Source organism: Dreissena polymorpha, chromosome 16 (assembly GCF_020536995.1).
Source record: "Dreissena polymorpha isolate Duluth1 chromosome 16, UMN_Dpol_1.0, whole genome shotgun sequence".
NCBI lineage: Eukaryota > Metazoa > Mollusca > Bivalvia > Myida > Dreissenidae > Dreissena > Dreissena polymorpha.
Window position 1 is genome coordinate 36,413,299 of NC_068370.1, and position 26,731 is coordinate 36,440,029.

At 35.2% G+C, this 26,731-nt stretch overlaps 2 protein-coding genes across 3 annotated transcripts in view; both read left to right on the forward strand.

The window, feature by feature from the left end:
- LOC127861598 (speract receptor-like) overlaps positions 1 to 26,731 on the forward strand; it is a 767,747-nt gene that overhangs the window by 596,456 nt on the left and 144,560 nt on the right. The gene's annotated exons all lie outside the window — the stretch shown is intronic.
- The window catches only part of LOC127861597 (atrial natriuretic peptide receptor 1-like), a 228,288-nt gene that overhangs the window by 56,997 nt on the left and 144,560 nt on the right, over positions 1 to 26,731 (forward strand). The window contains exon 3 of the mRNA XM_052400227.1: positions 8,752 to 8,899. Coding sequence (XP_052256187.1) covers positions 8,752 to 8,899 — 148 coding nt within the window. The remainder of the gene's footprint in view (positions 1 to 8,751; positions 8,900 to 26,731) is intronic.

Below are 26,731 nucleotides of genomic sequence, written 5' to 3' on the forward strand. Positions count from 1 at the left end.
TTTAGGTTTCGCGTTTAGGTTTCGAAAAATGCTCATAACTTCTATGTCCCCTCACATAGCAACTTGATATTTGGCATGCATGTGTATCTCATGGAGCTGCACATTTTGAGTGGTGAAAGGTCAAGGTCATCCTAAGTTCAAGGTCAAATGTCAAAAAAAAACTTGTATCAAAGTGGCGCAGTAGGGGGCATTGTGTTTCTTACATAGAGGATATTTGTTGGATTCGGTGGATTATCGATTTTGATCACGAGTGATCATAGAAAATAATATTTTCACGAGTGGCGCAGCCACGAGTGAAAATATATATTTTATATGATCACGAGTGAATTAAAATCGATAATCCATCGAATCCAACAAATTTTCTTTTTATTTTATGCTTTATTTCACAGTTTATATACATTGTTAGAGAGTTTAACTAAAGAATTTCGTTGGGAACATGACGTCATTTCGTCAAAAAAATGACGTCATTTAACATAAACAGTGAAAATTATCGATAATTTTCACTGATAATTTTCATTGTTTGAAACAGTGAAATTATCAGTTTTAATTCACTGATATTTCTCTATAAACCACCGGAAAGCATAAAATAAAAACACATCTCTTGTTATATATCAGAATATTAAAATACACTTGCATTTACTGATTCTGGATACATCCAAACATCTACAAAACCAGTGTTTTGTAGCAAGTCCTGTACTTTGGTAATCAAATTGTTACATCGCAGGGCCCTCACACTACTTTGGGGGAAGGGGTCCGCAGCCCTTAGAAGGGGGAATTTTCGCGGCGTTTCCCTTTTTGGGGGATTTTTTTTACTTACTCTCTCATTATTTCATATGTACATGTTTGCACTTTATTCATTGCATTTTTCATAATTTAGTGTGTTTGAAAAGATTAAATTGAAATAGAATTGAGATATAATAATCATGAGACACATCTTTCTATTTAGGCCACGACTTTTATATTTCTTGGTTTACAAAACCGCCGACCCTAATTTTTGGAAAATAGGAAAAAAAATAAAATCGGAAAATCGTCTTTTTTATATATATATTATTCCCGACCGCACTGAAAAACGAGCGAAACGAGAAAAAAAACGATCCGGTTTGAGTACGGTTGCGAATAAAATCAAGTAAGTACAATCAACGATTGGTTTACATATATTACAGAGATCGGGATATTTTTCAATGTAACACAGTACGACCAGTCCTTTTATGGGCACTTCTCAAAAATTATTTAATTACAGACAATAGGAAAATCAGCGTCAGTAAAATGTCGACCGCATCAAAATTTATTTCCGAGTCTGTGACGCAACTATATTGTTTAACATGTTTATTATATTAAACAAACCCGATATTATAGTAGATAAAAAAGTATTACCTTGCAATTTGATAATTAGTATAAATAATCCAATAAAACACTGCCATTATTTACGATATGTGTTTAGGAATTTTGTAAACACGTCCGCCATAGTTTATAGGAACTGTACAGAAAGTTTGGAAATCGGAACAAATCGGTATATCTCGGAAAATCATTGATAAATATATTTGTCGTTTTAATGCTTAGGGCCGAGTAATTTCGGCAAATCGGAACTCAACTTGCGTAAAATACTAGCTCAATTAACCGTTAAACTCCGCCTCCGTTCTCTGCAAAAGATTCGAAGGCGGAGCTATGCACGTGCTATAATTATAATTAAATTGGAGGATTGCAATTGAGAAACAAACGCACGATTGGTTCGGCATGTTGATTGCTAGACAAAGGAAGCCAATTTTGTCGGCGCGAAATTTGTCGCTTTATTGCTTCAGACAGCAAGCGGCTTTCCTTTGATGACGTCAAACTGTCAATTCACACAGACTGCACATTTTCGTAAGACTTTAACTGGCTCCTTGTTTACAATTCCAGTAAAAACACTTGCTAACATTAAACTTTGGATTAAATTATCAAAATAAAGCAAAAGCCAAGTTGACAAATATGATTGTATTAATTCGCGTCAGTTCAAATAAGACGTTTTGCTTTGTAAATCAACGAGTTTTCATGACAACAACAACTTTACCGCGACGACGCGGGGATCGATCTACCTCGATTTTTTTTCATGGACGATGTCATAAGTCCAATAAGAGCAAACACATACTTTGTGTATGAGTAGTTTATCTTATATAAGATTTATGCAACGGGCATCGCATTGCGTAATGGTGCGCATCGAATTACGGAAATGAAGCGCAGTTTTTCGTTTTAATGGGAGAAGAACGCATGTCATTTAATGGAGTGTTTAAAATTGCCTGATGTTACAAAAGGTGCTTTTAGGTGACTCATTTCATTTGAAGATATAGATGTGTTTCATTGCATAATTTGATTTTTCGTCTCTGTGTAAAGGTTATAAAAGATATGATGTCTTTGTTCTGATGTTATTAGTATTAACTTATTTTTCCAATGATGTTTTTTTTTTTTTTTTTTTTTTTTCGACCGCCCGATGGACCATTTTCAAAATAATTTTTGTAAACCAATAAAAAAAAAAGTCGTGGCCTTAAAAAAAAAAAAAAATTTTTTTTTTTTTAGGGGGGATTTTTCCCCATAAAAGGGGAAAAAATTATACTTTTCAGGTGGGATACTGCCGCCGATATTTGGCGGCAGATTTGATAGATTGAGGGCCCTGCATCGTATTATATTTTCAGCACCATTTCTCATATAACATATTGTACTATATAATATACAATTAGTTTGTTTAACAGTATACAATTTTATAAAATATTTTATAATTCGTACATAGCGATTTATATATAATGGTTATCGCCCTAGTTTCCCGTACACATCTGTATTAGGGGTGCTCATTTTGTTGCTAAGTATTTGTTTAAAAAATCTTCTATGAACTCTTTCAATATCATCAGCATTTACAAACCCCCAAACCTCACACGCATAACACAGTATTGAAGTAACATAAGAATCAAACAAATTTAACATTATTTTAACAGGAACATGCATGTCTTTGGTGATTGCAAAAAGCGACCCCATAGCCTTTAAGCCTTATCGGATAAAGTTTGAGTAGTTTGTATAAAGGACCCACCACTTGATAGTACAATGCCAAGATAGTTACATGATTGAACCATTTCTATTTGCTCATTGTTCTTAAAAATTGGCTCGTTCCGTGAATTATTTCCTCCCTTTTTATATATGACTATTTTTGTTTTTTCTACATTGACTTTCAACTTCCATCGTTCACAATATTCATATAGATTATCTAACGATTTTTGCAATCCTTTTTGTGTTTCGGAAAAAATTAAGCATCATCTGCAAACAATAACAAATAAATAGATAGCTGGTCTAACGTGATCATGTTTTCATTGTTATTACTTAAAAAGAGTTCAATGAGTTTTAACAACATTACCCTATTAATTACACTAAACTCAAAACCAATACAGACATATTTACTGGCAGGGATCATATATTTTTTTGGTTTTGTCGGTCCTAGACGGATTGGGGTCATGAAAGACCGAATGAAAATCCCAAACAGTCGGTCCGATTCTGTTAGCTAAAATTCCCCGAGTCATGAAATCGATTACACAGTGCACATGCTAACACACCCTCATTACATTCTTATATCGATTAGGTGTGATGAACCATTCGCTGCAGTCTCTAAACCGGTAAGCTAGGTTGGCGCTAAGGAAAAAAAATTAGTAGCCAAATTTCAGCACTACGATAACGACCCACATTATAACCTTATTTCCTCAATGAACGACATAATCATTATCATGAATCTATAGGTATCAACAATGACTGTATTAAATTATCTATGAAGTCACATTTAAATAAATTATTTGTTACCTGAAATCAAATAATTTCATGTTTTTTTTTTGCATTTATATTTATTTTCATGCACTGGCATAAACGGTATACAATGTCATAGGCGCTCGATGTCAATGACAATGTTTGTTTTTTTTATTTTATTTTTTAGTTACCCGTTGTTTATTATAATGCATACACATACTAAATTAATAAACATCTTCCAACAAAACGTCTTCTTAAAAGAGATAGTTCGACTATGTATGTATAGATATTGACAAGGTAAATCACTCGCCATTTTCTAAAGCAATGGAAGTGCGTCATTATGCATAATTAAATTGCTGTCACCCCGCTCGCTCATTGCAATGCGCGCGCAGGCCGGGAACCTCGCTCTTTATACACAATAACAGCCACTAAACACTATGGGCGCCAGATATGATTTTTGACGTGCTGATTTTTTTCTTCTGAAAATCACCAGGGCAGACGAAATCAAGTTAAACAATTGGTAAGGAATGATTCATGTGTATGCAGTTTACAATATCTTTTGTTGATTGCCCCATTAATTGAGTGAAACAATAGTTACAAGGATTTATCACATCGTCTTTGGATGTTTCAGCTGAAACTGAAAGTAGATAGAGAAAGAGCGAGGTTCTCGGCCTGCGCGCGCATTTCAATAAGCGAGCGGGGCGACAGCGATTTAATTATGCATAATGACGCACTTCCGTTGCTTTAGAAAATGGCGAGTGATTTACCTTGTCAATATCTATGTACATAGTCGAACTATCTTTTTTTTAAGAAGATGTTTGTCGGAAGATTTTTATTAATTTAGTATGTGTATGCATTATAATAAACTACGGGTAACTAAAAAACAAATAAATAAAACATTGTCACTGACATCAAGCGCCTATGTACAATGTTATAACTTTAAGATATGCCCCGGTCTTTGATTGGGTGGGTCTTGCGTAACTCCTATTCGCCACCCCCCCCCCCCTCCCCCTTTTCCCAATAATTTTTGCCCTAGTCTGGTGCTTCTTGATTCTTGAAAAATACATTTACTGCAATGTATTATTGAATTGACCTATTTTTCTATTGTTGCAATATATAATTTATTCAAACGTACCGGTAAATTTGTAAGTCTTAAATACTGCATGTACTGAGCGGCTAGGCTATATTTAGTTACACATTGTCTGTTTTTACAAAAGCATGCTTTGCATGCGTAGAACTTGGCATTGCAGACGACAGCAATAATTTTGCGCTCTTTCTTATAACACGGGTTTTACATGGCATACTGGTATTAGTGCATAGTGAATAGTTATTATCATGTGGCTGTAGAAAAACGGTGTAAATCAGTTTTACAAATAGACATGATAAAATATACATGCACTGGATTTAATTTGTTACCGCATCAAATTATTAACGGGTTTTGTTTTTCACAACTTACTCGCCGTAAGTAATTTTACACTGCTCACCAATTGCAATTAACTTCTCATAATTAATGATTGTTGACAGTACGGTAAATAGGTGTGATGATGATGCCCGAAACCGCCTTTTATATACTTCTTTATTTACCGGTTTTATATCACATATTAATGCTACAACTGTGATTCATTGTTTATAAACCTGCGATAAACGCTTACTCTGTGACACACGTCAATCAAAAATAATAATCACTATATAACTCCGCCTCCATAAACATTCTCGTAACTGATTGGACGTTAAATATCACAGTATGGCGACTGGAAAGTTACCCGAAAATTTCCCATGATGCATCTGGCAGCATACATGACTGTGTTATGTGGCTTGGATATACGATCCGGTTATCTCTTATCAATGGACTATCTATTACCACCTGGAGCTTTTATGGCGATTGCATTTGGAAATCGGTACCGAGTTCTCTTTAAAAGTAAGGAATATTATATACTTATAGAGAATTATCAGGGGTTTTTGCAATCGCCATTTTAATTCACATTTTAATCTTTAATCGCCAGCTGAAAGATTCAATCGCCTTTGGCGATTTTGGCGATCAGAAACGCTAACATAGGGTAAGGACCAGTTTATTGCACGTCAGCCGACTAGTATCTAGAGTATGACCCCAAGCAGCAAAGATTCGCCTGGTTGTGTATTAGTCATGCGTGAATTACCCCGTGTCAATATCAATTGATAATTTCACTTGCTTATACCTTGCACACTAATCGGTCCGTAATGTGTACTCGTCCAAGATAAAATCGTTGACAGTTACTTCAGAGATGAAAACCTCGATGTTATCCTTGTGGAAATTGTGCATTTCATGCATGATACAGTAAACTTTCATATAAACAAAGAAGAAAATCTGATATTCTGCAATAATTTTACACTGAGAGCACGCGCTGTAACTTAACAAAACATGCCGATACATTTTCCACCTGCGTAATAATCTGGCAATAAATGTGAAAGTCGCGGATCTGATCGACAGAACAGCAGAAAGTTATCTTTTTATGGGCGGAACTTGTCTTCACATAAAATAGTACACAAGAAAAAGAATATAAATTGTATAAATCTTTATTAAAAATCGTGTTGGAATCAAAATAATTCATGTACTTTATTGTTTGTTGTTGAATATCCCACATCCGGAAGTTTAGATGCGCGGTTTCAAATCACTCGTGCTTCGCACTCGTGATTTAATCCTTCTGCATCTTAACTATCGGCCGTGGGTTATTCAACAACAAACTATATAACGTACACAAATTATTTCTTAACTATTTGGTTTTTTTATTGTCAGTAGCCAACATACGCACAGACATTTGTTTGGTTCAGTGCATGTTTGTAAGTTACTGTCGAGTCGACAACGATTTAAAACATCAGTATTGACTAACACAGATTACTAATAATGACAACGATGAAAAAGTCAGATCAAACAGCACACGAATCAACAATGAAATAGCAAATGATAAAACCAATTGAGGAAACTCGTATGTTCCGTTTAAAAAAAAAAGTCTTAGGGAATTTAACTTGTACATTTATGATACCACCCTCATGAATGGCAAAATCAATGGCATATATTTAAACGTAATTTGTCATAATTTCGGATATAAATTTTCGGACACTTTTGTCTTTTTTATACGCCCGTATAAAATACGGGACGTATTATGTGAAACCCCTTGGCGGGCGGGCGGGCGGCGGGCGGAAGGCATCACTTTGTCCGGACTCTAATTCAAATTGTATTCATCCGATCTTCACCAAACTTGGTCAGCAGTTGCATCTAGTTGATATCTAGGCCAAGTTCGAATATGGGTCATGCCGGGTCAAAAACTAGGTCATAGGGTCAATAAGTGCATTTTCAAAGGGGCCACTTTGTCCGGACTCTATTTCCAAAACAAATACATCAATCATCAGTGTATCATCTCCAATGGCACACGAATCGGGCGTATATTGCTCCGTCATGCGGCGCTCTTGTTCCCCATTTGAATCCAGACCGATTGATATTGCGGGAAAATATGATCCCTGTTTACTGGTATGAGTAGCAAACTCAAAATGTTTCCATGTGTTGTATGAACAAATGTACAGAAAAAGTGGGAATTCGCCAATATCCTTTATTCTGTACCACACAAATTAGATTTTCAAACAGTTTTTATGCACAAATTTTGAGCCCTTTGACCTTGACCTGGAACTTAGAGTCTGCATTAAGGTTTCAAAACCTGCGTTTAGATTTCGAAAAAGCGTTTTTGGGGGCATGTGTCTTCCGATGGAGACAGCTCTTGTTTTAGATTATAATTCAACTCTATTTGAAGACAATACACAACATTTTTTATTTTTCTTACCGCTAGTTAAGGTAAAAATTTGTTAAAAATGGGAAAATTACAGTTATTTGATTGGGCCTACTGGCAGGAAATCTCTCCAACATTTTAATGTCTCTTGGTAAAGCTCGATTTAAGGACAAAACCTGAGTAAAACATCATTCTAGGCAAAAATCAGTAGTAAAATTAGGTTTCGTCAAGACGAATTTTATTAAACTGAAGGATATAAAATACACTTTGTTGACAAAAGCGGAAAGCCTTGACTATAACCATGCTGAATATAAAATAAAAACATTCCAAGTACTAAGTTTTCCCATATTGCAATTGAAAATCTGCCCATGAAGACTCCAGTTATGAAAGTTTAGCAAGAAAGAATTTATTAATCATGATGCAATGCAAAAATAGCTATTTTTGAGTTACGATATTTATGCGCTGTGACTATTTCAACAATAAAGATTGGTAAAATAGTGCTATTAATTTTACAGTATATGTATAAAATACTATAAAAATATGAAATGGTTTTTTTCTGAATAAAGTGGAGTTACCATAGTTTTGTGCGGAGCCCACAAAATGTTGACTTATTAAGTAGAAATTTTATATTTGTTTCTGTCTTATATCAGTAATAAAAAGTACAAAAATACTTCTATGCACAGATTTTCAATAATTATAGTTGTTCATTTTGTTAACCGATAGAAATTTTATGATTTTAGTATTGTCATTTATTCTAAAGTAGTTTTTACTATACTTAATTTATTGAAAAAATAAAAGAAATTTCACTTCTGGTGTTTAAATAGGCATTTTCAAATCAGCTGATTTCATCTTAAATGTAGACATATTGAACAAATTATTACTTTTCAGTGTTTGAGAGTGTGATTGAGGCTTCCTAAAATGTGCACAACTTAATTTCACCCATTAACCTCATTGTTTTTAAAAATATAAAAATTATATATTGGTGTAAAATAGCTGATTGATTGATGCTAAAATAAGTGTTATGTGCAAACGCATTTAAGATGCTTTACTGTAATAACTCTTTTATTTTTTTGGACACATATTCGTACAACTATGACATTTCAACAAAATATTATAAAAGTTAAACACAGCTTTATTTAAAAAAAAAGCAAACTAGGAGCAATTAGAGCAAATAATAGGGTAACCTGTAGTGTTTATTAGGGAATACTTGTAAATCATTCTACGTCTCCTTCACCAGGTTTCACTGTGGGTTGGGTGCAAGAACCCCCTGAATGGATATATGCTGGCGAGGCTCCCAGCCTAACAATTGAACTAAATGTTACTAGTGACAATTTCTACAAATGGATCTATAAAAACAACAAAGAGGCGCCCGTGAGAAATCCAAGGTGAGTGCCTAAAGTTTTTATTGGAAATACTGAATTTTCACTGCTTGAATGCTTGAACAGGATTTGTATAGAATAATCTTAATTGTTTGTCAAAACTTGTATTGCAAATCAAAACTATAATTGTACTTAGCTATGGAACAGCTTGTCTGTCTTCTGTTGACTTTTGGTATGCTGCGTATTTGGTTTGGTATGCTGTGTGTTTGGTTTGGTATGTTGTGTGTTTGTGATGATATGCTGTGAGTTGGCAATAGACTGCTGTGTGTTTCTTGTACCATTCTGCGGGTTTATTGAACATGTCATTTTAATTTCTCTTATGTAAGGTGGTGTTATTTTCATGCAGAACACTCGGCTCTTGTCAAATATCTAAATATGTCACATGTATGTAAAAAAACTTTCACCCCACATATCTGATTTCAATATCATTTTACATCAGATATATGGATTAAATGAACATTCAAAATAGGCAACAAATTTCAATTAATAAGACTTTAAGGCCAGTATTTTTTCTCTCTAAAAGTGTGAAGTACAAGTAGGGAAAAAAAAAGATGGGTGACCAAAAATGCACTCATGTTCAAAATATTATGATATGAAGTTCTTTGTACTAGCAACCCCAGTGACTTTTTTAAACATGTTGATTTGCTAAATGATCATAGGTCTTGATTTGCAGTTTTTAAATTAGTTAGAATTTTAAAAATATCTTAACTGCATGGCTCAAAAGTTATGCAATTTTTTAACTTACCCAAAATTAACTTTTTGGTGTGTTTTTTTTTGCTGGGCATTTTGGTCAATACATGTGCGATTTGCGGACTTTATGCATTGAACAAAATAACTTTGTTTGCTATCGTTTAATTAATTTTTTTTTTAGTCCCCTTCCGATGAAACCCGAGGGGACTTATGGTTTGCGCTCTGTGCATGAAACTTGAAACATGGACAGATGGCAATATGGAGATTATGCATGCAGACCCGTGTTTACTTCTACGGATTTGCCGTAGTTACTACAGATTATTTGGCTAAACTACGCACTACGGATTTGTACTGAAAAACTACGGATCCATTCATCAAAATGGTCAAATTTCAGTTTTTAATCGTACTTTCGCTTATTTTCGGTCTTTGCGGGTAATTTATCAATCATAATCATTTTGGAGCTTATGTAGTAAGAAACGAGCTTGTCGAGTCGTCACCGAACAACAACTGTTTTGCGTATTGGTTCGCAAATTTAGCTGAATATATACAATTTTACGTTGCTATCCAGTATACACATCTCTCTATTGCGGAGAATACCAACGATAGTCGATGTATTGGGATTGAGCACGCCTGTTTTTACACACGTCCAAGATGGCGGCAAGCAGACGAGAAATCGCTTTCTCGCGATTAACGGCGAAAATAATAAATACCATTCAGATTAACAACGGATATCATATGGTCATTAGGGAATAATGTAATTTATATGTTAGTGGATCTGTGTATACTCAGATTCATATGCATATTCTGCTTTATTATGTTTGTTACACTGTTCAGTTTTATGAAATAGCATTGAAATTAGGTTGTCAAGTGCAAGATATTGAAAGGTAAACAAATAAATATATTATTTTAACTCCATTTAATACATTATTAACACAACAAGAGCACTAAAGGGTGTTTGTCAATATTTGTTTATGTTTTCCCCTTATGATATTTAATTTTTAAAAAAACTTAATTAAATTAATAGCTACAGTTGATTGGTGTATAACGGGTAGCTAAGGACTTTGAGTCTCATTTCAACGTAAACACCATGCATTCAGTAATTAAACCATTAAACTTAGATAGACACATGTCTTTCCTATTGAAACATGTCAGCGGTTTTAAATTTCCGAAAAAGTATTATTTGTTTACAGCGCGAATTTCATGGTACACTGATTCAGCCTTTACCGGATCGCTTAGGTCTTTATCGGATTACATGTGTATCGTGTTATTTCTTGAAATTTGACACAGCATTTGTAAAAAAATAATTGCAATATATATGTACATTTCCAGAAAGAAAATTCATATCTGCGTTTAATAAGACCAAGTTCATGGAAATCGCTGCACAATTGATGAAGTAATGGCTGTTCAAGCGATGCACCCTATATTCGGGTCATTTTGAGTTGAATACCTTGTTATATATAAATAGATTTGATAGTGAAAATATGTTTTCAGAGAAATTTATTTTTCGTTATAATTTGATTATTTTTCATTAAAATGATGTTTTCACTAATTAATATCATAGCCACACGCTAACCACATGTGTATTGGACAACTTCAATTGAGTTTATATTTATTTTGAGACAATCCCCACATTCCTGTATATGGGTCACCACATTGTCCGTTATTCACTAAATCCCGAGTTGCAGCTCTCATGCTTATTTTATATGGTACGCATCAATTTGGTTTCTGAGCATTCTTACTTTTGTAAAGGAAACATAATACTAAAATATTGCATCAATGAACATTATGTTTATCAAACAAAATCTGCAAAATTCAAGAAACCATTCGTCTGCACTTTTCCTGTCGTAACAAAAACGGTGCGTACATAACATGACCTTGTTTTGCTTTCGAAAAAAGAAACAGTTGTAAACATTGACACACGTCAACAAAAACATGAATCGACTTAACAATGATTGGCTTTGTGTATTCAATTCATAGAAAACTATAAATCTTAACATAAATAAAAGTATTTTGCAAAAAACTTTTAACCTATCCGTTACTCACTAAAATCCGCTATACACCAATCAACTGTACTCTTAAAGAGCTTATGATCAAATGGTGTATTTAAGAATCTATAGATTATTGTAAGTTTAATATGCACGTGGATGGATATATTAATTTAATCTGTCTTCATTGTAAGAAGACATAAAAGCAGCACTTTATAATATAAAAATGCTGTCAAACATGCACTTAAAAACAATTTTAATTCTGTTACTTATAATCATATTTATAATGCTTAATGTTTCCCAATTTCATAGTTTATCACGCTATTTTTTCCAATTTCATGGTTGATCGCGCCATTTTTTTCCAATCCAAATGGCAAAGGCTGTAACAAATAAAAGCAAATAAAATCACTTAACAGATTTAATTATTAGCAAGTAAATTCATCTTATGCTTTATGTACCGTTAAACTGATATGTGACCCAGTCATGGTGTTTTAATGCTCAAAATGATTGAAAAGGTTAAAACTACTGACAACAGCCCATAACTACTGACAGATGCCCTCCATACTACTGAGAAGCGATCGGTAGGGTAAACAGGTCTGTGCATGTCATTTCATTTTGTTCCTACGTCAAGAATTCACTGAGGTTGCTATGGCAACAAATAGACTAGAAATATTGCTAAAAATGGTGAAGTATCACCGGTAGGGGACTTTTATTGCTGGCAATAGTCTTGTATTAATTGTCTTATTTGATTGAAACTTGCCATCCCTATTTTTTTTTCGCAAGGAATCCATTTTTGCATTAAAAATATTTTATAGCAACAAATAACAAATTAGCTATTTAGGTTTAAAACAAACATTTAATAGTTTATTGTCCAGTAAAAATCAATACTGGAGACATACTAAAGCGCTTTTGCTCTGAAATGTAATACATTCTTTGTTTAAAAAAACTATATCTTCTAGAGATTGAACAAATAATTTTCATAATTTGGAAAACACTGCTGTGCTGAGTTAATGCACTCTTGTCAGGACGCAATGATCAACAAGAAACCGTCGGAGATGGGTGCATAGTCGCTTTGTCGATATATCAATATTTTAGGCACAGCTGTTGCCTTGGACGTGTACAGTAGGCATAAACAAGCCGTCGTTTCAGCAGCAGAATTGTTAACTAACTTTAATGCATTGCATTCCAATCCGCAAGGTATCAAGGTCAGTTTGCGGTCAGTTGCAGAAATCTTTATATAAACGCCGTCTCGTAAACTTTGTGCACTTGAAGTCTGTTTTGATCAGAAAGATACTAAATAAAGATATTCGGCGATACTATTGTGGTATGTCAATCATCGATTTTTAATATGTTTTCAACATTTGCATGAGAAGGACCAATTTTGATAAAATTAATTAGAAATATTTATCCATTTAGACCAGTTTATTAAGCATGAGCACAATAATTCACTATACTATAATTATGCACTTAAATAAGATTTGAGTATTGCCGGCTGACCTATATGCACTCGTTTATTTTCATGTTTCTTGTGTTTTTCTATTCTGTAAATATAGATATCTGAGTAATAATATCACATAAAGCAAAATAAGCCACGAAATCTGGCGCAACACCCCGTAATTGATTTGCTTGTGATGTAGCTAAGAACTGCGCAGAAAAAAGGCATCCGCTACTTTTTATCTCATAGAGATTACTTTTGATCGTTCATAAACATCGACCACAATCAACGCCGTATATCTTTTTTAAAGATATTTCTTGTTAGTTCTGCTCTAGAATTTGTTAGACCCATGATATTGATCATTGCAGCGTGTAACTATTTACCACTCAGCTTACTGACCCTCTCACTTTGCTGTATGCCAGATGTTAATATCAGTGGTCAGTAATAAAAGCTGGTTGAACTGTTTAATATATATATTTATGCCTCCCTTCGAAGAAGAGGGGGTATATTGCTTTGCTCATGTCGGTCAGTCTGTTGGTCTGTCAGTCGGTCTGTCGGTCCGTCCACCAGATGGTTTCTGGATGATAACTCAAGAACGCTTAGGCCTAGGATCATGAAACTTCATAGGAACATTGATCATGACTCCCAGATGACCCCTATTGATTTTGAGGTCACTTGGTCAAAGGTCAAGGTCACAGGTGAAGGTCACAGTTACTGGAAATAGGCATTTTAAGGATTTAGCATGGTTCAAACAAGGGAAACAACTACCGTTTATGATTGTTCTTTTTGTTACAGCATTTGCCTCCCTTGTAATTTATTTAAATTTTACCAAATGTAAGGCTAACTGGATTTTTTTAAATGCATTGTATCAATAAACATCGGGCAAAAATGAAATTAAGGTTGCATTATCTCTACCTAGTTATGCCCCCTTTCGAAGAAAAACTTAACACAGTAAAAAGTAATATGGTTCACCACCACCACCACAACCAATAAATAACCCCACCCCACATTATTACCCCCTCTTTATGTAACGTTGTCAAAATGTTTGTCTTAATGATATCTTGGTTGAGTTCAAAAGTGGTTCCGATCCGTTGATAAACATGGCCGCCAGTGGGTGGGGCAGTTTTTCCTTATTTGGCTATAGAGAAACCTTGTAAATGCTCTAGAAGTCCCAATTTTTGCCCAATCATCATGAAAGTTGGTCAAAACAATGGTTTTATTGATATCTTGGACGAGTTCGAAAATGGTCGGGATTGGTGAAAAAACATGGAGGACAGTGGGCGGGGCATTTTCCTCTATATGTCTATAGTGAAAACATGTGAACACAGTAGAAGTCACATTTTTGGCCCAATTTTCATGAAATTTGCTCAAAACATTTGTTTCCTTGATAAGAGAGTTGAGTTAAAAAATGGTTTCGGTCAGTTGAATAACATGGCTGCTGGGAGGGGGGCAGTTTTCTCATTATGCCCCCCCCCCCCCCCTCCCTTTGGAAGAAGAGGGGGTATATTGTTTTGCTCATTTCGGTCCTTCCGTCCACCAGATGGTTTCCGGATGATAATTCAAGAGCGCTTATGCCAAGGATCATGAAACTTCATAGGTACATTGATCATTACTCGCAAATAACCCCTATTGATCAGTGATTCATTTTGCCGTGCGTCCCACGTGCCAGATGCACGTTTTTTTCTGGGGATGCATCATTCCCAAACATGTGCGTCCTCGAGATGCATTGTTTAAAAACTCCAATTTTCAACATCGTCAAAGTTGTACACGATACCGAGTTCGATTTGTGGATATAAGCGAAACACATGTCAACACCGTTTTGAAAAGTAGAAAGGAAGTCACATTACAATATTCGGAATGTATTACGCGTATTTTGATTGGTTGAAATATATCAATTTTCCAATCAGTTACGGTGTTTTATTAAAAGTTTGTTGGACGTTTCATTGGCTGTCCCGGATGGTAAACAAAGAAAATGCCACCCAAAAAGGTTTTCAAAATTGATACTCAACAATTTAAACTTGCTGTGTAGATATTTATCGATAACGCAGCCTCGATGTAAACCATGTGGTTTAAATGTGAAGAATAAACAACGGAAAACACAGTTTGCATTCGTCTGTTGTGTGCGCAGACAGTTATACATGTATAGTAAAGCGATGTTATTATACTTACTCTGGATTAATTGAGCATTGTTGTTTTTTATTAAGTGACAATTTAAAATTTGCAAGTTCTGACATCAATAGCATCTTTTATTTTTATACGGTACATACATAATAGTGATACAAATCGTACAGTATTCCGTCCTATGTAAAGTAGAATGTAAGCCCTTTTAACAACACAGTCATCTGCTGTTCATACTGCAGGATTTGAAAGGATTTTTTCTGTACATAATAAGGTCTTGACCAAATTCAGGAACAGGTTAACTGTAACACTTAATCTGTATTGAAGGTGTTAACCTTTTGACCAAAGGAGAAATTGTCTTTTGTCACACTGTTTGAAAGGGCTATTTTTGACCCAAAATTATAAACAATAGTCCATCCAATTTATTAAAACTTTAGTCAGTCCAAATTTGTTAAAGATATTAAAAGATCTCTGTTTAAGATGTTATATGTTTCACTGTTTGTTATTAAAAGTAAAACAAATATTTTACTTGCTAAATACCTAATTCTGTTTTTAGCTGTAAAATTGCAGCGTATCATTTTAAGAAGATTATTTTTTTAACAAATTTACAAAGACACAATCTGGGACCCATTGTTTTCAGTTTGGACCCATTGTTTAAAAATATGCGAGTCCCATGGACTCATTGATGTAGATTTCAAAATGAATCACTGATTGATTATCAGGTCACTAGGTCAAGGTCATGATGACCCAAAATAGTGAAATGGTTTCCGGATGATAACTCAAGAACGCTAAGCCTAGGATCATGAAACTTCATAGGTACGTTGATCATGATTCGTAGATAACTCCTATTGATTTTTAGGTCACTTGGTCAAAGGTCAAGGTCATGGTGTCCCAAAATAGTAAAATGGTTTCCAGATGATAACTCAAGAATGTTTATGCCTAGGATCATGAAACTTCATAGGTACATTGATCATGACTTGCAGATGACCCCTCTCGATTTTCAGGTCACTAGGTCAAAGGTCAAGGTCACGGTTACCTGAAATAGTAAAATGGTTTCTGTATGATAAATCAAGAACGCTTATGCATAGGATCATAAAACTTCAAAGGTACAATGATCATGACTCGCAGATGACCCCTATTGATTTTCAGATCACTAGGTCAAAGGTCAAGGTCACGGTGACCTAAAATAGTAAAATGGTTTCTGGATGATAACTCAAGAGCGCTTATGCCTAGGTTCATGAAACGTCATAGGTATATTGATCATGACTCGCAGATGACCCCTTCTGATTATCAGATCACTAGGTCAAAGGTCAAGGTCACAGTGCCAAAAAACGTATTCACACAATGGCTGTCAAGGTCACAATAACTCAACTTAGAAAAATGGTTTCCGGATGCTAACTCAAGAATGCTTACGCCTAGGATCATGAAACTTCATAGGTACATTGATCATGACTCGAAGATGAAATAATGATGAAACTTGACCAGGATGTTTGTCTGGACAATATCTAGGTCAAGTTTGACATTTGGTAAAGATTGAATGAACCGACTTCTCTCATCTTGGCCCTCTTGTTTGGTTATGTCAAAAATTAGTGTAGGCAGGTCAGAAAATCATTTTATTAAAAAGTACTGGCCTAATTATTAAAAAAAATAAATTGTAAGAGATGAATAAGTTATGTTCCAAATGTTGTTAAGTTGTAGTGAGTTTTGATAAGCCAAATAATTTGGTGGTATGGGTATTGAAGTTAATAGCATTAATTAAGTATTGCACTACAAATAAGTAGGTATTATTCTAACATGTATGTATGCATGTGTATTTATAAATGACTATAACACAGTCTTATGTGAATTTGGAATAAGACATCAATTTGGGAATAAATTGTGTTTTTTCAAAAGTGCATAATATGCAGTTTTATAATTATGTTTTATTTAGTTAGTTTGACAAATTATAACTAAAACAGATACTTGCATATAAAATAGCATCATTTAAATTAATATTACTGCAAAACTGGACTGTTTATTGATATTTTTTTTAAATCCTCATGAATTGAAAATGTGTCCATGCAGCGCATGGACACAGTTTAAAAATACAGTAAAAATGCTGAAAATACAATCACTGTTAATGGAAAAGTCATGGAAAATTGCTTATTAAAAGCTTGTAGTATAGACAAAATATTACAAAAATAAATTCAGATCATAAAATGAATAGAGAAAATCACCAAAATGATGTCCATTCCCAGTTTGATGTCTTATTCCAAATTCACATAATACAGTGCTCTATATAAACAAAGGGGATAAACACGTGACAAACAAGATGGCAATGTCCATGATGAGATTGGTATTTTTTGCAGTTTGAAACAGTTTGTGACCCGCAACAAGTCAAGTCGAGATATAATAATACAATATAAAGTCTTGTCAGTTTCTTGCCAATATGGCTGAAAAGTGAGCGCTATTTTAACAATAATAAAAGTAATGAAGGGTATACAATGGCAAAAAATACCTGTCTCTGCATGGACGTTGCCATCATGTTGGTCACGTGATTGCCCCCTCTGGTATGGAAATTTAATTGTGTTTTTTTATTAGAAAGATGTAAATAGATTAAATCAGATGGAAATGTCAGTCTGTACTTTTTTTAATTTATAAAATAAGAATGATTCATCAATTCATTGGCAAAAAATGTTGTGCAGGATACTCAAAGTGATATTTTTATGCCCCCAAATGTGGGCATGTAGTGATCGTATGTCCGTCTGTCCGTCTGTCTGTTCGTCTATCTGTCTGTCTGAAAGTCAGTCACACTTTGCTTAAAGCTTTTATGTTGCTTAAGATATAACCTTCATAATTAGTTGGTATGCATGTGTGTATGGACAAGGCCTTTCCATTTGCATACAAATTTTTCCCCTCGACCTTGAACTAAGGGTCTGCGTTTAGGTCTGAAATCCAGACATGGCAAAAGCCATCAGCCATTAAAGAAGGCTGACGGTGAAATGCAAAATCGTCCGCCTTACTTCCCGCCGATACTTGCTTCAAAAAAGTGTAACCCTCTGCAGTTTCCACAACTACATTATTTTGTGATTACAGACTCATGATATTTTTGGACATAATTCGTTGAATTTCATAACAAACTGCATCAATTAATTCTAAAAGTCATTCAAAACGTTTATGGAGCGTCTCGCCAAACAACATCATTCTTAACTATGGGTTTGAGAAAGTTGTTAGACATATACGAGTTTACCTTCGTTGCTCACATGATGTTAACATGATCAATAACAAGAAATAACAAGGTATCCCCCGCAACATATGCTTTGTTTGAGGATGGGTGCAAATTGGACGGATGAACATAATGATAGATGGACGGACGGAGGACAATAACACAAAACTAAGACAAAGGAAGGTTCTTAAGCCTTCACAATTTGCCAAAGCGCTTCCAAGATATGGCTCCGGACACAAAAATGCCAATAGTAAAAAGCATTTTTTCAAGATACAAAGGGCCATAAGTCTGTTTTTAACAGATGGTGTACAATGCCATTTGGCGTGCATCATCCTCTTATGCGTATATATACTCATACCAAGTTTAAATGAAATCCGCCAAAGCACTTCAAAGATATGGCTCCGGACACAAAAGTGCCTATAGTAAAAAGCATTTTTTCAAGATACAAAGGGCCATAAGTCTGTTTTTAACAAATGATGTACAATGCCATTTGGCGTGCATCATCCTCTTATGCATATATATACTCATATTAAATTTCAATGAAATCCGCCAAAGAACTTCCAAGAGATGGCTCCGGACACTAAAAAGCATTTTTTCAAGATACAAAGGGCCATAAGTCTGTTTTTAACAGATGGTGTACAATGCCATTTGGCGTGCATCATCCTCTTATGCATATGTATACTTATACCAAGTTTAAATGAAAACCACCAAAGAACTTCCAAGATATGGCTCCGGACACAAAAGTGCCGGACGGACGGACAACGCCAAAACAATATCCCTCCGCCTCTGGCGGGGGATAACAATGCTTAGCGAAAAGGACAAAATTAAGAACAATCGAAATAACAACGGATGTCAAATTATTAGTATGGATTAATGAAAAGCGCATGTCATTCTACGATGGAGCATACTTTTAAGATACAACTAAAACTCTTTTTTATGCATATTAAAATTGCACCATCCATTAGTCTTTTGGTCCGTCTGTCTCCGGATTAGTTTTCCGCTCAATAAGTCAAGCAATTGTCATCAGATCTTCACCAAACTTCATGAAAATGTGTAAGGCTATAACATCTAGGTTAAGTTCGATAATCGGCCAAATTGACCCAGACACTCCTGAGTTGCTGCCCTTGAATCATCGTAAAATTGGGGGGTTTCTTGTTTCCGCTCAATAACTCAAGCAAATGTCATAGGATCTTCACTAATCTTCATGAACATGTGTAAGGCAATAACATCTTGGTCAAGTTTGATAATAGGCCAAATTGACCCTGACACTCCTGAGTTACGGTCCTTGAATCATCGCAAATTTTTTTTTTCCTTATTTCCACTCAATCACTAGAGGAAATGTCATGAGATTTTTGCCACACTCCATGGAAATGTGTAAGGTCATAAGATCTAGGTCAAGTTCTATAATCAGCCAAATTGACCAAGACCGAGTTTCAGCCCTTGAATCATCAAAAAATTTAGTTTTTTCTCGTTTCTGCTCAATAACTCCAGCAATTGTCATAGGATCTTTAACAAACTTCATAAAAATGTGTAAGGCAATAAAATCTAGGTAAAGTTTAATAATCGGCAAAATTTACACAGGTTCTTCTGAGTAACAGCCCATGAATCATCAAAAAATTGCGTTTCCGCTAGAAAAATGCTCATAATTTCTATGTCGCTTCAGATGTAACCATCATATTTGGTATGCATGTGTATATGGACAAGGCCTTTTCATACAAACATAAACTTTGACCCCTTTGACCTTGAACTTAGGGTCCACGTTAATGTTTCAAAATCTAAGTTTAGGTTTCGAAAAAGTGTTTTTTTGGGGCATAACTATTATGTCTTCCGATGCAGACAGCTCTTGTTTGTAAATGTATACGTACTGAATGTCACAAAACAAGTGTTTCAAAATTGGAATGCAGTCTTCTCACGAACAAAAATACATCTACCGGAATCAGTAAAACTGTAAAAGGATTACCGTTCAAAAATTCAAAAAAAAAGACAAACATGATTCGATTTATATGTAACAGGGTTCGCACAGACCTTGAAAGGTGCTTGAAAATCAAGGTTTATCTTGAAAAGTGCTTCAAAACGATCTGGAGTGCTTAAAAGTGCTTATTTTTTACCATAGAAAAGTGCTTAGAAAGTGCTTGAATTTGGCTGGAAAAGTGCTTGAAAATGAAATAACAACAATTAAAAATGTTAAAAACAGATTCATTATTTCAAAGCTTTCAGATAATTTCAAGTCATATTGATCCGATGATATTGATCGCTCCTCCTATCTGAGCCACGGCAATGTTCGCGCGTATTTTATCAGAACAAAGAAATTCATTTATTTCATGTAGAAGTTGTAACCTAAAAACCGTAGCTGTCCACGATGTGTGCAAAGCATGTCAGATGATTTACACGTGTTGAAATACAACTGTCCTGATTGGGCGCTTATTTCATCAAATCTTTAAATAGAATCATATGAGGAAATTCATTTGATACTTTGGAAAATTGCAAAAGTTTGTGTTTATGACTCTAATTATCGTCTATATAACCCACCCATAATTTGATTTTAAAAATGAAACTCGGGCATATATGGGATTATTAAGTAATTGATAAAGATGGGAGAAGTTGCATGTTTGAGATTGAGACAGTTGAAAGGTATGTATAGGGGAATCTGGAGACTCAGGATAATACGATGACTACAATCAGTTATGAGTTCTCCATGGCTTCAAACTGTTAATTGAATAATCAAACACTCAATTAACATGCCTCCAGGTGCCGTATCCTACAGCTGGGTGCAAACACTTTTTTCTTTTATTTGCGACGTTTTATAAGACAAAAAACACTGTCATGGGCATGGGTGTGAAATACATTATTCATTATCACTTTTAAATGAAAGGGATCAATACAATATGTTTATGTTGAATTATTTTATTTGAAGCGAACACGATGAACACGGCGGTGTATATTATGGGTCTGCAGTGATTCGCAGTGTTGGCCTTATGGCAAATGGCCCCGCAACATTTGATCTGAACACTCATCGCGGGGTTCATATTGGTAAGGGAACACAGTGAGATGAACACCGCAGTGAGTGGCGTTTGTTTAAGTACACGGTGCCTGTACTTAGGGTAAAAATACATATTTTCATGTCTTTTCCATGAGTCCAAAGTCGTAGTTTTTTTCCAGATTTATTACAGTTCTGATCTGTTTATACTAGCAGGTACTGGATCAGTACGGGTTTTATAATGTAAGGGAGGTACTACTACAACTCATCTGTCGCCAATTGGTCTACTTTGTTGGTTTTTTAGCTCATCTATTTTTTGAAAAAAAATTATGAGCTATTGTCATCACCTTGGCGTCGGCGTCTGCGTCGGCGTCGGCGTCCGGTTAAGTTTTACGTTTAGGTCCACTTTTCTCAGAAAGTATCAATGCTATTGCATTCAAACTTGGTACACTTACTTACTATCATGAGGGGACTGGGCAGGCAAAGTTAGATAACTCTGGCGTGCATTTTGACTGAATTATGTGCCCTTTTTATACTTAGAAAATTTAAAATTTTGGTTAAGTTTTGCGTTTAGGTCCACTTTTTTCAGAAAGTATCAATGCTATTGCATTCAAACTTGGTACACTTACTTAATATCATGAGGGGACTGGGCAGGCAAAGTTAGATAACTCTGGCGTGCATTTTGACAAAATTATGTGCCCTTTTTATACTTAGAAAATTGAAAATTTTGGTTAAGTTTTGTGTTTAGGTCCATTTATTCCTTAAGTATCAAAGCTATTGCTTTCATACTTGCAACACTTACTAACTATCATAAGGGGACTGTGCAGGCAAAGTAATGTAACTCTGACTGGCATTTTGACAGAATTATGTGCCCTTTTTATACGCCCGTATAAAATACGGGACGTATTATGTGAAACCCCTTGGCGGCGGGCGGCGGGCGGAAGGCATCACTTTGTCCGGACTCTAATTCAAATTGTATTCATCCGATCTTCACCAAACTTGGTCAGCAGTTGCATCTAGTTGATATCTAGGCCAAGTTCGAAAATGGGTCATGCCGGGTCAAAAACTAGGTCATAGGGTCAATAAGTGCATTTTCAAAGGGGCCACTTTGTCCGGACTCTATTTCAAATTGTATTCATCCGATCTTCACCAAACTTGGTCAGCAGTTGCATCTAGTTGATATATAGGCCAAGTTCGAATATGGGTCATGCCGGGTCAAAAACTAGGTCATAGGGTCAATTAGTGCATTTTCAACGGCGCCACTTTGTCCGGACTCTAATTCAAATTGTATTGACATCCGATCTTCACCAAACTTGGTCAGTAGTTGCATCTAGTTGATATCTAGGTCAAGTTCGAATATGGGTCATGCCGGGTCAAAAACTAGGTCACAAGGTTACTTAGTGCATTTCAAGCATTTAGCATGGTGTCCGCTCTCTAATTGAAGTAGTTTGCATCTGATCATCACCTAATTTGGTCAGAAGTTGAGTCTAGATGATATGTAGATCAAATTCGAATATGGGTCATGCCGGGTCAAAAACGAGGTCACGATCGGACACATAATGAATTTCAAGCATTTAGCATGGTGCCCGCTCTCTAATTGAAGTAGTTTTCATTTGATCTTCACCAAATTTAGTCAGATGTTACATCTAAATGATATCTAGGTCAAGTTCAAATATGGGTCATGCCGGGTCAATAACTAGGTCTCGAGGTCACTTAGTGCATTTCAAGCATTAAGCATGGTGTCCAAAACCTCCGAACGGGCGTATCTTGTGACAGTTTGGCACTCTTGTTATACTTAGAAAATTGAAAATTTGGTTATGTTTTGTGTTTAGGTCCACTTTATTCCTACAGTATCAAAGCTATTGCTTTCATACTTGCAACACTTATTAACTATCATAAGGGGACTGTGCAGGCAAAGTTATGTAACTCTGACTGGCATTTGGACGGAATTATGGGCCCTTTATACTTTGAAAATTGAAAGTTTGGTTAAGTTTTGTGTTTTGGTCCACTTTACCCCTAAAGTATCATAGATATTGCTTTCATACTTGGAACACTCGCAAACTATCATAAGGGTACAGTAAAAGGACAAGTTGCATAACTCTGGATGTCATTTTTACGGAATTATGGCCCTTTTTTTACTTAGTAACTTTGAATATATGGTTAAATTTTGTGTTTCGATCCACTTTACTTCTTAACTATCAAGGCTATTGCTTTCAAACTTCAAATACTTTCATGCTATAATGAGGTTACTGTACCTGGCAAGTTGAATTTTACCTTGACCTTTGAATGACCTTGACTCTCAAGGTCAAATTATAAAATTTTGCTAAAATTGCCATAACTTCTTTATTTATGATTAGATTTGATTGATACTTTGACAAAACTACTCTTACCTGACATACCACAATAGACTCCACCCAAACCATCGCCCGTGCCCCCCCCACTTTCCCCCCCCCATCCCGAATCCCCCCCCCCCCAATTTTTTTTTTTTTTTTTTTAATATCATCTCACAACCACCACACCCTCACATTATACCCCCCCCCCACCCCACCCCCCTCCCCAAATTTTATTTTTTTTAAACGGTTTAAAAAACAAAACTATTTATTTTGATTATTTTATGTTTGAAATACCGTCCAACCATTGCACCCAAGAATACCCCCCCAACCCCCCTCCCCCCCACCCGAATCCCCCCCCCAAAAATTTTTCTTCTTTTTTTTGTTTGTTTTTTTGTTTTTTTTGTTAAGATCATCTCACAAATTACCACCACACCCTCACACTATACCCCCCCCCCCACCCTCACCCCCCCCCCAATTTTTTTTTTTAAACGGTTAAAAACACAAATATTTATTTTCATTATTTTATGTTTGAAATACCGTCCAACCATCGCACCCAAGAATCGCCGCCCCCCCCCACCCCCCTTACCGATTTTTTTTTCCTTTTTTTTGCATTTTTGGAAGATAATGTAATAAATGTCCACACCCCCACACAATGCACCCCTCTTCACTCCACCCCTCCCTCCTTTGTGATTGAAAATGAGAGTCCCTTCACCTTTAAAAAGAAAATAGATGAGCGGTCTGCACCCGCAAGGCGATGCTCTTGTTTTGTATACATTCAGGGATTGAAGAATCCACTCGACCGCTCGCATATGCGAGTGAAGTTGGCAGTCAGGCGAGTAAATTTTGTTAAATACTCGACCGACCAGGCGAGTTCTGTTTTTCAAGTTGAGAAATATAAATTCAGTTCCAGAACTCCTTCCACATCGATACAAATTGCAAACAATTTTTTGAACGAACAAAAAATACGTTAAGTACACAAAGCACTTTCGTTTTGACAATGAAAAATGACGTCACGGGCACAGTAAAAATAATTCTCGCAATCGGCTGCGCTCTTTTCGTCGTTGTCAGTGCTCTTAGCTAATCGATTAAAAGTGAATAAAACTGTTAAATATATTGGTCATTCTGTGAATTTTAATGTAAATATCAATAAAACAATAATACATCACTGATATATTATAATACTTCTTATATTTAATTAAAAATAAACAGAAAAAAATAATTAATAATAAGAATAATTTTGAATTTCGTGATCAGAAGCCTTAGGGAAAATTTACCATATTGTAGCCGTTTGTCAATCAAGTGTGTCTTTCAGTAAAAGTTTGTCTGAAATATTAAAATGGAAAAGGGTTCTATTTTAAAATATCTGCAAGATGGTGGCGACAGGGAACAGAAAGAATTAGAAAGGTCTTCAAAACGGGAAGCAGAAAGAATTGAGAAAAGGAAAGAGGTGCAATAAACGTAAGGAAAGCAAATATAATCCATTAGATTATAATGTAGATAATTTGTTTGATGTTTAGTGTCACTATGTTAAGTTGGTTTAGAAGGTTCTGGTTGATCATAACTATAAATATAGATATCTATTTTTAATGCAGGGTGAGTAGATTAAAGTGAAGGGCGAGTGGATTGTCAGGCCTACTCGCCCTGCAGGGCGAGTGGCTCTGGAAAAATTCTTCAACCCCTGACATTATGCCATTACGATGCTGAAAAGTTGAAATATGCAAGTGAATAAGTGCATTTTTCAGAAAGGGTTGCTTTTGAAGTACCCTTGGGTTATTGACAAAGCCAATTCTAAGTATGCAGAACCAATATAGAGATAGCTAGTATGGGGGAATCCGCGTTGTAAAGCCACCAGAAGGGTGAATTTAGAATACATAATTCAAAACAAATAACGGGTTTTGTTTTGGTATGTGTAATGCCTTTGGTCAATCATGGTACGATATTATAATGAAATATCTTACTTTTGATTAATACAGTTAATTGTACGGTATCAAGGTAGTGCAGACTGTTGTAAGTCACAAAGAATGTTAAGCAAGAAGGGACCAATATCGCGAAAAATGTTGTCAGTATTGGACACTAAAATAATATACATTTTTCAGTATGTCTGCTTGAATTTGGATTTGTTTCCCTTGAAAAGTGCTTAAAAAGTGCTTGAATTTCATTCAAGAAAATCTGTATGAGGCCATCCTTAAACAGTCTTCAAATGAGCCTATAAGCCCGTAGCCGGAGTCGATTCTTGGGACGGTCGGTCGATCATAAATGCATATTAAATAGCCCGACTGGTCGATTGAATATTTTAGCGTAAAATAATAAACAAAGTGAAAAAAATACATGAACACCGGTCAGCCACTTTGGTTAAAGACATAATCAATTGAAGTAGTCGGTACAAGTCGTTAGCCAATCAACACGTCTGAGTTCCACTCTTACGGAGACTCCGGAGATGGACTATTTTATTATTGATGTTTGATTGGTAAGCGGATAGAAAAATAACTGACGACAAATCTCCGCTACTTGCCGAAAATCGTACAAGTCAGCAAACGTTACAAATGAAAAAGTTTGAGTGATCGATTAGCAAAATAAAGCACTGCAATAGCATATATTTAAGCAATATGTTAACACAATTATATATTTATTACGTATTTGCTAGGTAATTGGTTTTTATTTTTCTTGAATCATACGATATGCACATTTGATTTCATGTTCAAAACTATTTCATATTCTCGGACTGTTATTTTTGGATACAGTTTTGTTTTTGTCGATTTAAATTTATTTTCGACATTCTTTATGAAAATGTCTATAGAATGATGAATACACATGCAGTGATACGGATGGTATGATTTATAATATTTTGCATTGTTTTCACCAGAAATTGCAACTAGAAAGACTTAAAAAGTACAATAGGTTAGGGCTAAGGGCCCTAACAAAACTGTATGAAAATCGTTTCATGATTTAGGACATATGTCCTGAAAAAAATTGACCATTTAGCCATTTGAGGAAACCTGTCCTGAGGAAATTGGGGCCAATCTGAAACACTGAGATATGGAGCTGTCCGGAGAGCATGCCTTTGCTGTTGTTATCAAAAATAAATAAAACAGTCT